This window comes from Conger conger, chromosome 8 (genome assembly GCF_963514075.1).
Source record: "Conger conger chromosome 8, fConCon1.1, whole genome shotgun sequence".
Taxonomy (NCBI): Eukaryota; Metazoa; Chordata; class Actinopteri; order Anguilliformes; family Congridae; genus Conger; species Conger conger.
The window spans coordinates 56,050,085-56,068,055 of NC_083767.1; the positions used below are offsets into that span (position 1 = coordinate 56,050,085).

Here is a 17,971-nt window from a genome sequence, read left to right on the forward strand (position 1 = left end):
AAAGGGATTATTTTCCCCAAATGCCTGTGACTGTGACTGCCTGGGACAAGAGTGCTATGACATCTGAGAGCTTGGATCAATACCATTCCCACAATGCACCTCTGAGACACAACTCTAACACACCATGTGACAGCTTCTCACAACCCTCCCTGTCATGCGCACACACAGACACGCATATACACGCATGCACACACACACACACACACACACACACACACACCAAATCTCAAAGGCTATAGCCTTTAATGTGCCTCCCTTCATGTGACAGCAGACACTTCTGATGGCAGCGCATAACGGTTGCGTGAGGAGAAACCCACCCTTAGCGATGAGCATTTCCTGTGGAATGGCAGGTTTTCTGTGAGCACTTCCAGTATCTCTGTAAGGAATGTGAGGGATGTGACGGGGCTGTGACATCCACACCCACTGCCTCACATTCCCCTCGGGGGTCTTTGTCATGACAAGGGAGCGGATCTCTCCCATCCCTCAGCTCAGAGTGACTCACCCATCCCATGTAGTGCAGAGACACACATACACACACATACACTCAGTGAGTAATTTATTATGTATTTATTAGACTTACTCGTTTTTTTTTTCTGGTCTGCTGCTGCTGTAGCCCATCCACTAAAGAGGTGTGACACGTTGTGTGTTCAGAAATGCTCTTCTGCATACCACTGTTGTGATGTGTGGTTATTACTGTCACCTTCCTGTCAGCTTCGACCAGTTGGCCCTTCTCCACTGACCTCCCTCATTAACATGGTGTTTTTGCGGCGCACTGGAAGTTTTTTATTTTTTGCACTATACTCCGTCAACTCTATAGACTATTCCAGGAGATCAGCATTTTCTGCGATATTCAAACCACCCTGTCTGGCACCAACAATCATTCCACAGTCAAAGTCACTTAGATTACATTTCTTCGCCATTCTGACACTTGGTCTGAAAAACAACTGAACCTCTTGACTGCATGCTTTTATGCATTTAGTCGCTGCCACATGATTGGCTGAATATTTGCATTAACAAGCTGATGTACAGGTCTACCTTATAAACTGCTCAGTGAGTGTATATGCCACTGTATTTGATACTACTGTACACAGTGTGTCACTTTGGTACAGGGATGCGTGCCGTGAATGTTAAGCCAAGCATGATAATTAAAATCATTTTTGCCATGACTTCCTTTTCGTTAGATGACGCATATTCATCAACCCTTATATGACCGATAATGTACGTGTGGTGAGCCAACTATTTGTCACATAGTGTGATGTAATCCATGACTACACAGTGCAGAATATGGGAGAATTCGTCACAACATTGCAGAAAAGTGTGGTGCTTGATCAGACCCTTCAGTTGACCCTTAAAATGTGGGAGATGAGTTATATGAAAGATCGAAGGCTCATGAGACCTGACATATCTATTCTTAGAGCGGAATAATCAAATCTACTGCCGTGACTGACAGGGAGGTATTGTTAAGAGATTATGTCAGCAATTAAATTAGACACTAGAGAGTATTGGATTTTTCCATCTTTCATATTCAGTTGTTGCAAATGAACAAGAGGGAAATTAGTATAACTGTAGCTTGTTGAAGACAAATCATAATAGAATTAAGATGAATCTTTAAAAACTGCAGCAAATTATGCAGCAACATTGGTGTTACTGACAGAAATGTGCAAGCACGTTTACCTTTTACATTTAAATTTAAGCATTTAGCAGACACTCTTATCTCCCAGCTTACCTTATCTCACTGTTTTTACACACCACCCATTTATAAAGCCGGACAATTTGAAGGTGTTCAGGCTGAACACTTTGCTCAAGGGTAAATTTGGCATTGCCCCATCTGCCCTGTTTCCTAACCATAGTGCTAAGGCACGAGATCACAAATTATGTGATTATTCATTGAACATGCTGGTGTACAATTCATACTGGTTATTGAAAATTCTTGAATTTTGAACTCTGACTTTTTTTGGGGAAAAAAAATTCCAAGGGGTTAAAAGAACAAAGGGCTCACTATATTCCATATGAAGAAAGTCGATGAAGAAAGGAGCTTGTGCCACCAAGTCTAAGTGGGGGAGCCAAGTAGCCTGACAGGGCATGAATCTGCATACCCAGATCCCCCACTGGGGCACAAGCTGTACAGGAACCATCACAGCCCAATCACAGTCAGGGCATAGTGCCCGCACTTCCTTATGAAAACACCGAGCCCTTATCTCGTTCCAAAAAGGACAGGGTACTGTGACCCACTTCTGCACCTAACTCCCATAAACAGCTAGACTGACCCAGCATTCCCATCTGTCCGACATCCGTTTCACAGCCCCACTGCTTCCAGGGAATATGTATGTGCTCGTTAAAATAACAAGGCTAAACATTAAATGGCAGGAATTAGGGTTGGAGTTATACTCTGTATGCAAATCTGGCGGCCTGTAGCGTAGTGGTTAAGGTCCCCGGTGTAGCCACAATAAGATCCGCTCAGTCGTTGGGCCCTTGAGCAAGGCCCTTAACCCTGCATTGCTCCAGGGGAGGATTGTCTCTCTCCTGCTTAGTCTCGTCAGAGGTGGAACTTGTTGAGCAATCTGTGGAGCCATGCGCAAATTCCCCTGCTTTGGATAAAAGTGTCAGCCAAATTACAAAATGTAATTATGTAATGTAATGTAATGTAATGCAAATAATCGTTAAAACTTATTCTTAAACAGACATTTCCATCCTGGACACCCCTAACATACTCCATGCATGTTCACATTGCCAGCCAATATTTTACACACGGATTGTGAATAATGGTATTAATCCATTGATATTTATTTGTTGATGCAATTGAACAACAAAAGTTTATTGTGAAACAGAGGAGAAGTTCGAGCAATAAATGAACAATAAAATACAATGTTGAGAGTTATCCATGAGTCTGACACAGAAGAGGAGGAGTATATTGGGGCCAGATCCTCATATTCCATTCATTCCTCCTATTTCATGACATTCCCATTACAGTAATGATCTTCCACAAAATTATTCACCATCCACATTAGCTATCAATTGACAGTGACCCAGTTCAGCTCTAGTCTCACCCAAAGCTGTTTGGGCGCCTCTCATGTTGCCTAACAACAGAGTGAAGAGCATAATGTTCAGCGTTGATTGGCCTCCCTGTCATCTGTAATCGGAGCAGTAGATACCGGAGATGAAGGCACTTCTGCCTGGGAAAACCCAGAGGAAGAGGAGCGCTCGGGTTCTTTTGGTTTCACAGGCACGTCAGGGAACGTGACGCGGAGCGTCCGCGTGAACCAGCCTGCGGACTAGAGCGCGCTGTCTCCACACGCGGCCTCCATCTCACCACACGGCCTGGCCAACGCGGTTCACTCTCAGCGGCCACTAGGCCATCTTTCCACTCTAATCTAATCTAATTAAATGTGAAGGGTTCCACAGGAGGAAGCAAGCTGTCCTTCCTTGACCCCACCTCAGTCTTCAGGTACAGAGTAGGTCCTCCCATCTCCTCCTCTTAATGCCACGCTGTCTCCTGGGACACTGTGCTGAAACACTCCACTCCACAAACAGATATGGCCCAACATCAGTTAGCACAGCCTGGGGGGGGGGTTCAGGAGCAGAGCCACCGATGAAACCCAGGCCTAAATGGCCCAGCCGCAGCAGCGGTGAGGTATATATACACTCCACATCCCTCTTCAGCTGGAGGTTGTGTTTGCGGAGCATGACAGCACCGAGCCTCACAGCGCGTCTCCTGGGCCTCGCAGACAACCGCAGAACGGAGCCCGGCCGACAATACGGAGTGCTGCTAACTGCACGCATTACTCCTGTAAGACCCGCCGATGCCCTACAAACTTTGTGCGAAGTTACTTTGCCGAACAATGGATTGTGGGGCTCGCCGAATGCCAGGAGGGTTCTTTGAATTGTGCTGATCCCAGCAAGATCACAGCGCATAATTCAAACTAATTCCTGCTAGCAGAAACTCCACCCGAAGTCATCTGGACCGCGGCAGTCAGGGAGAACGTGCGAAATGAACAGCTTGGGAAAAACCAGAAATAACCACAGGGCACTCATCCAGGCAAAATAAACAGGCGTTCGTTAAGGGAACAAATTAAAGTGAGTCTCAATGGCTGTGGGGTGTAGCCAGTGAGACACAGAGCATGAAGGGGCTCTGTGGGGGAATGCTGTAAAACAGAGAGAAATGGTAAATGGTTGGCATTTATATAGCGCCTTTATCCAATTGATGCTTCTCATTCACCCATTCATACACACACTCACACACTGACGGCGATTGGCTGCCATGCAAGGCGCCAACCAGCTCGTCGGGAGCATTTGGAGGTTAGGTGTCATGCTCAGGGACACTTCGACACAGCCCGGGCGGGGGATCGAACCAGCAACCCTCCAACTGCCAGACGACTACTCTTACTGCCTGAACCATGTCGCCCCACATGGGGTGGGAGGGGGGGCCCTGCCTAACAAATGCCGGGTACCTGCTCCTGGCAAACGACACTGACCACTCCAATGGCACTGCACTGCAGTAGGAGGAAAGGTCTCCCAGCTCAAGTCCCTGTAAGAAAACAAGCCGTGGCCATGACATGAACCTTTAATCTCAACCTCCATTACGCTCCAGTGCCAGCGAAGGGAAAGTATGACTGCAATAACCATATAACAGCAGACAGCTCTCTACACAGAGGGGGTGATTCAGAGACCCCAGCCAGCCCCAGTGTAAGAGGAACACCGACGTCACCTGACTGATGGCTGCGGTTTGGGAATTATGGGCAGCAGTCTAATTATAATTCCGTGAAACAGAAGTGAGAAACCAACAAGTTTTGTTTTGTGTTGAACTGTCTCGGTTGAGAGTAGCCAGGTTAGTAGTTATAACCTGTGTAACATACTGTAAAGGGTAGTCTGCTTTTGTTCAACACACCGCGTGGGGAACCTACATAATAGCATAACAAAAAGGCAGTATTTAAGGGCAGTCTTTTACGGACCGCTCCGGGGGGCCTTTTCTGTGGATAACGTCCCCTATAAATATTTCAGGGTGATAGAACATGGGAGAATGAGTTAATTTGTTTCCATGGTGACTGCCCCAGACTGCTCCAGAGACCCTGGACAGGGTGCAGCTGGGACTCCGCCATTGTTGAATGAGCAACAATGGCAGACGCTCCACAAACAGTCGGGTTCAACGCCCGCACAGGAACAAAAAGCGCAAGGGGTGACTGTTCCCAGCAGAGCATGTGCAGAGCTTCACAGGGAGCTCACACCCGTCTGACCCAGATGGGACTCCCCTTCGAAGGCGCTGCTCCAAGAGAAGCAGAAAGGGAGCATGCCTGAATTCAGCGGTGTGCTTGAAATATATTAAGCAAAACTTTTATATACACCTCCGCTATAGAGGGATAAAGTTGAGCTTTTCCTCGGCGGGGAAAAGGTTGATCAATAACATCATGTCATATGGCCCGTAAGCTACAAAACTATTTAGCTACTGTGTTTACATTCATAAGCTATCAACAACAGGACTGAAGCAACAGGAATTAACCACAGTGATACACTATTTACTATAACGGTTAAACAGTTTCCAGTTTAAATAATCAGATCCAGTATTGTTAATGTTCAAAGCTACACATTTATGCTAAATAGCAGGACAACCTGACCGGCTAAATACTATCCAGGCAGTTTGAACAACTCCATCCACTCAAGTAGGCCAGATAAGTGGAACAACAGTTCAGGAGTTAATCTAATCTAAAAAAAAAAAAACATTGAATTTAGTCTTTAGTCCCTGCACCATAGAGCCAAGAGCGACTACCGCACAGAGAGCAACAACATCCGTCTCCTTCCCAGTAACGGGATAAAAACCAGATTTAAAAAAAACGTTTTTTTGTTTCTAGGCTTTCCAAGAGAGGCACCAGGAGTCACCCTGGCCTAATCCACTCCTGCTCTCTGCCCAGGTTTATCTGGGCATGCCCGAACGCTCAGGAATCCAGCACCACCCTTTCCCCCCAGGCAGGACGGCCAGTCCTGGCCTTACTGAGCAACCCAGAAATGACCCTTTAAGAGGGTTTCTGTTCAACACAAGCACATTCCATCACTATCTTGATTACTCCCGACTGCCTGACTCACTGAACTGGGCTGAGCACAGTAGGGAGGTTGTACAGTAATTCAAATACCAGAAATCTTTCAGAACTTTTTTTTTTTTAAATGGCAGGAATAATTTAAACCAGACACTGTCATTTCGAATTATTCAGTTCCATTACAACTTCCCTTTAAGCGAATCTGAGAAAATGTGCTTCCTCAATTATTTTTTTCAAGTGCACGAGGAAGCTAATTAAGAGAAGGCTCTCCTAAAGCAGGCAAAGCTAATGGAATGTGCCCTTCTCAGGCAGGTAATGGGTTATATTTTAATCTGAAGCACAGCATGAAAGTCCTGATGGGATGTTCAGACATTCCGCCCAGATGCCCTCATTGCACATTCAAAAGGGCATAAAAAAGAAATCCCCCCCAATGTAAACTCATCCCCAGGCAGTAACATCAGCAACAAAGTTGTATAGTGTAGCCCCAACCTTTGTTTCCAAACGATCTGGCCCCTGTGGTGTCTTAAACTGTTGTGCTGACTGAAATGGAGTCAATTGAAAAGGGCTCAAAAGAAATGCAATGTAATCTAGGATAGGTAAATAGTGCTGACAACAGGAGATGGTGGGGGACCGGAGCCAATACCAAATCATTGCAATGGCCATATAACTGCAGACAGACCCACGGTTTTCAATATCACAACACAGAGGGGGGTGTTTCAGGGACCCAAGCCAGCCCTGATCTGAGAGAAATACACACGTAAGAATGATGAATGTGGTTTGTACAACAGTAAAGACTTATTAAAGTGTGTGAAATAACCCCGCATGGCTTAGCTTTGACAGGCAGAATGATTTTATGCCCCTGCCGCATTGCTACGGGTTGCTGCAGTGTGTTGTAAGTTTCGGAAAGTGGCCCAAGTTTCCCTCCCCTCCACCCCCCCACCCTGCTCAAAGGACCCCAGACTGAACTTTGGCCAGGAAAAACACTGGAATATCACTTTCTTTCTCTCTCTCCAGCCCGTCTCTCAGTTGCTTGGAGAACCAACTGCTGTTGGAACCGATTTAGCCCCGACCCATAGTTTTGGTACGGTTCGCACGTGCGCTTGCTAAAATATCTGGCTTCTATCCTTGTGGTTTTCTGAAATTTATAAAAATGAATAAAATTGTGAATAACAACGACAGACAGATGCAGAGTCAGCCCTCATATTCTCAGGAAGACACATCGCTGAAAGACAGAAAACCCTGAGAGGCAATGTGCTGACAATTTTGTGTTTCTCCACTGACAGTCTGAACTTGATTTGCTCTGCATGAGGAACATAGCCGTGGTAAGATCCTCACCTGTAGCACTGTGACAATGCATACGAATCCGCGTCTCTGTGATACAGGCCTACTGCAGCGCCTTGGAGTGATAAATTATTCAGGCTAACCTATCTGTTATATTTATCTCACAGGCTCACAACTTCTCTACATTCACGAGACGTGGTGCTAGTATTTTAACCCTTCTGAGTCAACTACCAACCAATAGGAAAACCATTGTCTTAAAAATTCAGATGTTAATAATAATGTAACAATAATTTGTTTTAAAGCTGATGCTTTTATCCAAAGCAACTTACAGTTGATTAGACTAAACAGGGGACAATCTCCCCTGGAGCAATGGAGTTAGGCCTTGCTCAAAGGCCCAACAGCTGTGCAGATCGTATCGTGGCCACACCAAACTAACCTTGTTCATGTCATGTGCAATTTGGCTTTAAAATGTCTGTTTTCATACAGTAAAACATAAATTAAAAAACCATCAATTTGACATAATACTGACACAATCACAAAGTAATCTGAAAGTAAAGGGCAAATTTTGAGTTCACATATTCTCCAGCGGCACTGTCATAGCTGTGTGGTGTCAGGTCGCACTCTACATGGTTTGGTCCTTTTAGTACTTTTACATTATTGGCATTCGGCAGACACTCTTATCCAGGGCGACGTACAGTTGATTAGATTAAGCAGGAGACAATCCTCCCCTGGAGGGTTAAGGGCCTTGCTCAAGAGCCCAACGGCTGTGCGGCTCTTATTGTGGCTACACCGGGATTAGAACCACCGACCTTGCGTGTCCCAGGCATTTACCCTAACCACTAAGCTAAGCTACAGGCCGCCCTACCCTATGCTATCCTATTCTTTGTCTGAACCCAACTGAGACTCACAGAGCGAACACACAATGAGAGGCAGCTCCATGGTGCCAGCGTTGCTCGATGAGGGAGAAGATAGGCAAGCTCATTAACTACACCTTTCATGAACGCAGTGAGATAAAATGCAGATCATCACATAAATAAGCATAAATAAGCGTCACATAAATAAGCAATTGCCACAAAAAATTGCTTGAGTTGAAGCTTGATTTTAGCATTTGTATTCAAATGAAGCGGGTTAAGAAAACGTTTTCCCATCGATTTTCCTGATTCTCTTTTCTCAGCAGTTTGCCGATGCCTATTTCTGAATACTGCACGGAGACCGTCTGCAGACATGGGGGGGAAAAGAGTTGTTTTTCCTCACTTAAAAATATCTCTGCTCAAGGTGTTTATCTCAGGACGATGGCAAAGGCATCGTGTGTGTCTCATCTCTGGCGAGTGATCTTCGGAGAACCAGGCTGCGGCCTTCTCTCTCCCCGTCTTCCTGTTTGAAGGGGGTGACCGTGAGCACAACATACTGAAAGTAACATTCACAGTGCTGGTTTCACAGTCACAAGTCTGAAAGCCAAAAAGCAGAACAGACAGGCTGCAAGCCACAATAGCATTCTTTTTATTTTTCCCTGGAGGAAATGCACTGCTGAAAAAATATGATAAAATCAATGATGTCCCCAGCTTGGGAAGTACTGTTTTTTCCTTCACTTGGTCAGTTCCTGTGTTATGATGCCATGGCTGATTACATCCATAAACAATCTAAGATAATTATTCAGAGTGTTCCCTTCTGTTCATTACGTCTCCTAGTGTGATCCTTCGATTGATTTTACCCCCAGTTAGTGTATAACTCTTTTGCACTAGGAACATTTTTTTTTATATTTTTCGATGACATCTGAAAACAAGGCCCTGGTTCTCACCAACATGATACAGCTCTTGTCTGAGGCCCAAGTGTACCACAAAGGTCAACCCCCCCCCCCCCACAGAGATGTCACCATGACAACAAGCACTAGTTAGAATCTGTTGGTGTCCGGGAACAAGCATTTTCTACAGCTGACTGTGACACGGCAGGGGTCACCGGCACCATGTGTGTCCTCCACACACTGGCAGTACTCAGCGATTGGTCACATGACCAGATTGCACATGAGCACCTACTATGTAAATGACCGCTTCATTGTTTTCAGCGACGGGGGGTGGGGAGGTGGAGGGGGGAGGGGCTTAGAGGGAGATCTCTGAACTCCCACACTCCATCCAACAAGGCTGTGTTTTGTCTGTCACTCAAGAGACTGACAGACGCCCTCAAAGTCGCGCCGCTCTTCCGGGACGGAGGCGAAAGGAGCGGAGGAGGGAACCGCCCCAGGAGATGAGGGGAAAGGGAGGAGCGTGGGAGGAACAAAGGAAGGAGGAGGGGGGGATTACGTTTTCAGAGAATTGCCGGCTTGATTGGGGAACAGAAGAAGGGCCGTTTATCTTTGTCTATATAAATTCTGCCAAACCTTAGTGAGAACAACCCCCACCCTTATCCTTCTCCTGCCCCCCCCCCCCACCCCCCCCCCCACCCCATCCCAATTCCCTGTGGGTCAAGACAGGGACAAGAGGACAATGTCTCTGCCTTTTTCAGATGCATGCCAAACACCAGAAACCAAACCTCTGCAAGAACTTCACATTTACCAAATATTTAACTTTTTGTTTGCAGCAACGAGGGTACAACTAAACAAATGCTAATTTGAATACTCAAGACTCACAATATCATTAACTTCATCTGGGTTCTGAATGGTTTTTCCATCATGATGTCAAAATGAAAATTATACGCATAATCTGTAGAGAAATTCGCCTTTCTCTTTGCTGCCATCTATATGATTGTCTATTCATTAATGTTATTCACAATACTAATCTGCATAAATATACAGAGACTCATCATCTCTGCTGTAATATATATATATGTGTGTGTGTGTGTGTGTGTGTGTGTGTGTGTGTGTGAGCACACCTGCATTGAAATCTCTAGGGACGGCTGTGCTTTGTGTAGTAATAATTTGACTTGTCCCATTTCTTTTCAGCAATTAAATATTGGTGGACAGATTTAAAAATGCATACATACATATGTGCATACATACATACATACATACATACATACATGCATATATACTTACATACAAACATACAACTAAACTTAGATATCTGCCTTCATACAAAGTGTTATAACCAATATTTGAATTAAACTTGTTTAAAACAAATGGCTATGAGGTAAAAAAATAATAATAATAAATAAACAGAAAACATAAATACAATGAATTACAGCATTTATAACAGCTCTATTAACTCGTGATTGTAAAGCTATTATGAGTCCAAGCTTTCATGGAATTGATCTTTCCATTGTTTGACTGGTAAAAAAAGACGAAATAATGTCACACCGTTCTCCATAGGCTACTCCATACTTTGTTCTTAATGAACGTCTGTGTTAATGAACGTGATTTGATGTTCGTTATTACTATTAATTAACCGGTGCGGTAACAACACGGCCAAACGTACTTATTCAAAGAGACAGGACAATAAAGCGTTCACAGATAATGAGGTTGACAATAAGCGGACGAGAAAGAAATCGGATTATCAGCGTTTAGAACACGCAATTGCTATGGCCGCCGGTCACTAACTGCACATCAATCGTTTTATGCGATATGATGGGAAAAGACTGTAAATAAAAAATAGCCCCACAGAGATATGTCAAACCTTTGACAGTGCCAGTAACTAACTCCCTTCAATCTAGAACAACAAAAGTCTTTGAAATCCACATCATAATTTCAAGGCCGTAGTACATATCGCGCGCGAGCAGCTACCGTGTAGCGTACATCTTAGGGACATAAATAAAATGCACATTCTTTAACTGACAACGACTACAAATAGCATGAAATATAACACAAAGTAAATGTCCAGTGGAAAAAATGCACTTACCCAAAATATTATATTGAATCCAAATATAAAATACTTGATGCAACAACTGACTTCATGACCCTTGTAATGTTTTCCTGACATGCTCGATTTTCATCAACATAAACTGGCCCCCAAAATAAAAACAAGGCTACGGAATCATATAAAATAAGTAAGACAGCCGGGTCAGTGATCCGGCGACTACACACACAGGACGCGTTCTACGGAAGCGTTAAAATGATCCAACTGTTTTATTCGTCTTCAAATAAAAGAAACATAATTACTCTCCTCTTGACACAAACACGGTGTCAATCTGGCTGCAGAAAATACGTTAAATTTTAATGATTTCTCTTTAAAGGGTTTAGTCCGGTTGTTCTTATCACGATCCAGTGTAGATTTGCTAAATCCTAGAGATGTCACCGATGAGTTCGGTTCATTTCTTCCCAGACATGGCTGTTCTGTGACGGACTGGGTCAGCAACCAATCGGATGCTTTGTTGCTGTGCAATGGGAAGAATTTCTTTCGCCGTTATTTCGCGTGGAATCCAGAAGTGGAAGTTGGACCACGACGCGGCGAAAGGATAGTCGGTGACTTCAAATTCGGAAGATTGAAGATTTCAATGGCTGTAATGTCATTGATGGGTTAGAATTTTACACCGTTCGCCACACTGTGGAGCATAGTATAACGTGGTGTAACTCAGGATGTAGCCTATTAAAGAGAAGGGAGTAGCGAGCAACGAAGATACAAACCTTTCTAGTCCCCTCCAACAAGCCGGCATTTTTGCTCTCGCTGCCTGAAAGTTTATATTTAGTTCTCTGTGGCCTAAACCCGATTTGATATAGAAATACCAGACGCTGACTCGCATTCCTTTGTTACGTCTTTTCAATTTTAAGATGACACTTCTAAATTGAGTTCATTCAAATGAAAAATTATACAAACAAAAAAAGACACGCCTGCGTACATTGTAATCACTGATCGTGTCACATTTGATTTAAGAAGAAGAGGAAATTACAGGAAAATTAATTGAAAGGAATTTCTTTCCTTCATTATAGTCTAATTAAATAATGAACATATGCTACAAAATATGTATATAGCCATTTTATTATTTCTTTCCAGATTGCAATGAACACGAATGCAATTGTATTCATTATTCATGTCTGTCTTTACATTTTCATGGACACAAGCAATATATGCATTATTCGTGTTCATTTCATCATATCAAGTCAGGGTATTTTTGCGTATTCATTATTCGTGTCTGTCTTTACATTTTCATGGACACAAGCAATATATGCATTATTCGTGTTCATTTCATCATATCAAGTCAGGGTATTTTTACTCTGCTGCTATCCATAGGCACAAAATAACCTTACAGATACTGTGCACCACATTCTTAGCTCTAATATTATCAAACAATTTAGCATTTAAAAAAACGAGCAGTAAGAATCAAGACTGAACATTCATATGCTATATGCGTGCACGTGACTAAATTTTTTTGTCAACATTATGACTTGCATTGCCTCAAATAAAGTAGCGCATGTTGGTGTTGTGTCTTTGCTTAGGAATGCTGCTTAGGGAGAACTGAATACTTATGTAAGGCTTCCAATTCCCACTGAAATGCCACTGGCCTACCTTTGTCAAAATCAGTAGTTATACCAAAAAAAGACTAACTGGAATGAAGCCTGCACTATTATGCCCCCCTGTGGCTAAACAGTCATACGTCATTTGTGTAAAATACAGAATGTATGCCTGATTTGCATACACATGTACATGTATGCACTCACACAAATACATGCACGCACACACACTCATGAACAGCAATTTACTTGCATAGAGCTCCTGCTAATATGAACGCACACCCCTCTTTAAGCATTGGTAATAGATGTGCTGTAAAGCATTGCATTTATTTAGGATGTTTCTGATTTTCTTATGTATGTTTTTTTATGTATGTACTTGTGTATGTTTTTGTATGACATGATCTCTTAACCACTCACATTTGTCCTACCTTTTTATTGTGCACCCCTGTGTGTGTTCATGCGTCTGTGCACTCAAGCTATTATTTTGGATCATTGGGTCGGCACACACAGCTCTCTGCCCTCATGTTCCTGAGTGTCTCAATTTCAATGTTGCCTGTGTCGCTCCTGTACATAACGATCAGAGATGATAGTTCCTGTGGAAAACAGCCAGTCCTGAAAGAGAAAGAGGCAAGTGTTTTACAGTAAATACAGGGCCAAATATTTGATTACAATGTTACTGCTCTGTGTATTTCATATTGTCTGCTGTCTCTGTCTAGCTGTTTTTTTTTCTGAAGTTTGAGTGCAGGTTCCCATTCATGGGGGTCCATATCTGCTTCCAGATTTCACATTTTACATTTCGTTATTTTTGCTTCGGTAGGTAGGATAGGGGGCGGCACAGATGGTGCAGTGGGTAGCACTGCCGCCTCACAGCAAGGAGGTCCTGGGTTCGAATCCCCGTCGGCCGGGGCCTCTCTGTGCGGAGTTTGCATGTTCTCCCTGTGTCTGCGTGGGTTTCCTCCGGGTACTCCGGTTTCCTCCCACAGTCCAAAGACATGCACGTTAGGCTGATTGGAGAGTCTAAATTGCCCGTAGGTATGAGTGTGTGAGTGAATGGTGTGTGTGCCCTGTGATAGACTGGCGACCTGTCCTGGGTGTATTCCTGCCTTTCGCCCAATGTATGCTGGGATAGGCTCCAGCCCCCCTGCGACCCTGATCAGGATAAGCGGGTTCAGATAATGGATGGATGGATGGATGGATAGGTAGGATAGGGTTATATGCTCTAGGGCAGAGGTGAGCAATGAGGACCATATCTGTTTCTGCTTTCCATGCCAACCTCTGGCTTTAATTACTTAATTAGCCCTAGCATTTATGCCATCTGACATTTTAGTTACATTTCTTGAGGAGTGCATGAACAACAACCGGAGATGGTTCTTGTGATATGATATGTTTTACTGTGATCTTATCTACAAGTGAACCAACTGTATTGGTGTAGACTATATAACGAATTAGCTCATTTAGCTTGGGTAATTTGGTTGAAACCAAAACCTGCATACACACTGGCCCTCTGGCAAAGCTGAACATAAGCTGGTCTGCCTGGCTATGAGCTGGTCAACCAGCTAGTGCTGGTAGCTTGTCTGAGTTGGTAGCTGGTCAACCAGCTGTTTCAAAACATAGCTTGGGCTGGTCAAACCATGTCATGCTGGGAGCTGGTTGTAACTGGTCAACCAGCTGCCAGCTGTTGCAAAACTTAGCTTGAGCTGGGCAGAGCATTCACATTGTGTTCACTAAGATGGGGCTGACACACCCACCCATTTCTTGAGTGCCTTCCATTGTGCCTGTCTTCAATAGAAGCTTCTGTTGTCTCTCCATTATCGCAGGTACCTCTGGGAGAAAAAAAAATGGAACTTTTATTAACAAATCATTACAATGACGTCAACAACATGCTGATTAGTGTGAATCAAATACAGATATCAATGGTTCTGTCCCGAAAGTTGATGCACTGGGGTTCTGGTCCAGGAGAGGTACAGGATCAGCTATTTTCTAAAATAAGCAACAAATAGACCCAACCCTACAGCTATCCAGTAACACGGTTGGCCACCCCTGCACTACGGTGTTTTTGCAGTCAAAGCTCAACCGCAGTAAAGGCAACACAGCAAAATGTTCAGCGATAAATCAACTCTGACCAAGTATATCTGATGCCTTTTGGATTCATGAAACTCTGACAGAGGTCTGACAGAGGGCAGCCTGTAGCATAGTGGTTAAAGTACATGACTGGGACACGCAACGTCGGTGGTTCAATCCCCGGTGTAGCCACAGCAAGATCGGCCCTTAACTCTGCATTGCCCCTGCTTATTCTAATCAGCAGTACATCGCTCTGGATAAGAGCATCTTTGAAATGCCATTAATGTAATGTAATGTAACTTAACACTGAAGATTTCACAGTGTAGCACTGAAAAGAAGCTGGACTCCAGTGCTCTACCTGCAGAAGCTGCTGTTGAACCCCACGGGCTCCAGTATCCAGTTGGCCAGGTGGCCGGTGTGGAAGTCCACATAGCGATGGTGGAGCCGGCACCGCGCTGTCCCGGGAGGCTGCGGCGGCGGGGGCGGGGGCAGGTGCCTCTTGCGGCCGGCGCTGCAGTGCTGCCGCTGCCTGCGTTCGGGGCCCCGGGCGGGGGACCGGCGCTGGCCCAGCCGCTCCTGGTACGCCACCAGCAGCGGCTCGCTCTGGGAGCTCACGTCCAGGCAGTAGAGGCTGCGCGTCAGGGCCTCGTGCAGCACCAGGCTCCCGCTCTCGTCCGTGTAGCGCAGCTGGAAGCCCAGCGCCCCGCCCTCGCCGCGGCGCGCCAGGGCCCCCGTCACGTTGAACACGTCGTAGCCGGACGGCGGCAGCCGGTCCAGGGTCAGCCGCCTCTCCTCCAGCGGCTCGCTGAGCGACAGGTTGCCCCCCCCGCGCGGAGAGAAGCTGTGCACCGCCACGCTGACCCCCAGCGGCTCCGGGTGCAGAGTCTTCCGCAGCAGGACCAGCTCGGCCAGGGCCACGGAGGGCTTCAGGTGGGACACATTGAACCAGATCCAGCCCGGAGCTCCGTGCTTCCAGCCTGCTCCAGCGCAGAGGAAGGGTTCACAATTACAGTACGGTTTGTGTTTATTGGTTGTGTGTTGTTGGTTGTGTGCTGTTACACTGAAAATGCTTGGCTTAAAAATAGTTTTCTTGGTGTTATGTACACTATAAAGCCCACTCTCAGAGATGTTAATGGTCAGTGGGCAGGAATTGAGAACATCCTGAAGGGCTTTTCGTGAAGGACTTTTCTGGCCTGCATGATGGACAGTCTGACTCATATGTTGTTTTTGCCGCACATGACTCACAATCTTTTCATTACTTTCCATCTTAGCCAAAGTATTGGTTTCCGTTGAAAAAGCATTTTCCACATTTGAGGAGCAAACACCCCAGTGAAATGGAACACTTAAGTCATTACTTTATCTTTCCCTAGTGCTCAGCATGCTTTTTTCCCGGAATATAATGTAACCTGAATGTATTTGTTTGTAAAGGACGTACCAGCTCTTACAGAAATTAGCTACATATGCGACTAAATTGGCTGTACACTTTTGTAGTGAGCTATAAAATCTGAATAACATGTATTTGAATTAATCAAGTGCATGTGCAATGGCAATGATGCACTGGAACTGTGATCATATAACTAATTGCAATGACAAACTGCCCAAATATTTACATCTGCTATGGTACTATAACACAGGCCTGGATTCAATCAATAACAGCCCTTGGCAGGCTTACAAATAAAAGCAGTTTTCATTTTCAAAAAGTCACCCAAACTCTATGAAGGGAAAAAAAAATCTAACTGTATTTATTTGTCAAAGTTAAAGACAAATGTTGCTTGAAACATGTTGACGCCAGTTTCTGTAAAAATAAAGTGTTTGAAGCAATATGTGTCAGGCACTTCAACAGACCGATAGTGCACAAACAAAACAGTCATTTTCAGCATGATGTAATCATGCAAAGCATGCGGAACACAAGTACAGCAGGAGGTGGGAGGGGGTGAGGGGGTACAGGGGGGTACAGGGGGGGTACAGATCTCCTACCCTTAATGCTCCTGAAGCTCTGCACCAGCGTCCCATCCGAGCCGGCCCGGTCCTGGGCCTCCTGCGTCCCCAGGAAGAGGTAGACCTGCTTCATGTAGGGGTGTGGCTTGGCGCGGTGCGGCGTGGACAGCTTGTTGATGTGCAGCATCTCCAGGATGGCCTTGCCCAGGTCCCGGTCCTCCGCGGGGGGCGAGCCCGGGTCCTCCTCCCGCTGGGCCCGGAGCGGCACCACGAGGAGGAGCGGCAGGAGGAGGAGGAGGGCGGGCAGGAGCAGGAGCTGTGCGGGAGTGCACCCCAAACCCATGTCCATGTGCCGTGGATCTGAGAGCGTACGGCAGAGCAGCACCCCGTTCGTGCCCCAGGACCGGGAGGAGGAGGAGGGGTGGTGAGGGGTGCTGGGGGGGGGGGGGGCACTAATTAGTGGTAAACACCCAGGCCCCCCTGGCACAGCTCTAGGAAAGCAATTACCAGTCACACAGAAAACCCCTGGAATGTCACACTCCATTTGACATGCATTGTACCCGCTCGGCTAACGACGGATAAGCGTCCTAGTTGTGCTTTCCTCGGTCTGGAGGTAGTTAGCTCGCAAAATGTACAATTAGGGATATGTTTGGACCCGTAACACGTCAGGAGAGTCGTTTTCTGCATGCAGCGGTCCACTGAAAGTTGGGAAGTTATTTTTTCTTCTCATTGAAACTGCATAAAAGAGAGTGCAAGTACGAGAGAGGGCAGTCGTTCTCAGAAGTGGCCTTTTACATGTAGTACAGGATAGAACCAATTACATGCCTCCAATACCTTCCTCAGATCTTGCTTTTTCAGAGGCACAGTCCAGGAGGTGAGCACTTCAGCTTCTCTGGCCAGAAAATAATCTGAATTGTCAATGGCAGTCCACAATAATGTTTTATTCTGCTTATAGTCAACAGGGGTCACTGTGGGATCATGCAAAATGAACACTAGGTTCATTATACTTGTAAGAAAAAAATAGGGGTGTAATTCTCCTTGTAAAAATATGCTTTAGCTGACAACAGATCATACATTTCTTTGTTAATGTAACAAAAACATCATAACATTATAATGTTAATGTACAATGTTTGATATTCACTTTCTAATCACTCATATTGACATACAAAATGTGGAAATCATACTTCTCCTTCTATTATCAGATAATAATTGCAGCATAGACATATACCAAATCTCTGAATTCCACTTGCCAACTGGCTGTCCTGGCTGGCAATCACTGGTTTCAATG

At 45.1% G+C, this 17,971-nt stretch overlaps 2 protein-coding genes across 3 annotated transcripts in view; both read right to left on the bottom strand.

The window, feature by feature from the left end:
• tspan5a (tetraspanin 5a) overlaps nt 1-11,556 on the bottom strand; it is a 31,123-nt gene extending 19,567 nt beyond the window's left edge. For both annotated transcript variants that reach the window (XM_061252157.1, XM_061252158.1), the window contains exon 1: nt 11,135-11,556. In XM_061252157.1, the coding sequence (XP_061108141.1) occupies nt 11,135-11,215 (81 nt within the window). In that variant the 5' untranslated portion in view covers nt 11,216-11,556. The remainder of the gene's footprint in view (nt 1-11,134) is intronic.
• A 653-nt stretch (nt 11,557-12,209) lies between these two features.
• Nucleotides 12,210-17,026, bottom strand: LOC133134505 (bone morphogenetic protein 2). Its single transcript, XM_061250706.1, has 4 exons — nt 16,723-17,026; nt 15,104-15,725; nt 14,433-14,507; nt 12,210-13,296 (listed from the first exon to the last, which is right to left on the bottom strand). Exons 1-4 carry the CDS (start codon nt 17,024-17,026, stop codon nt 13,164-13,166), a joined length of 1,134 nt encoding a protein of 377 aa, XP_061106690.1. The 3' UTR covers nt 12,210-13,163.
• Nucleotides 17,027-17,971: the final 945 nt, after the last annotated feature.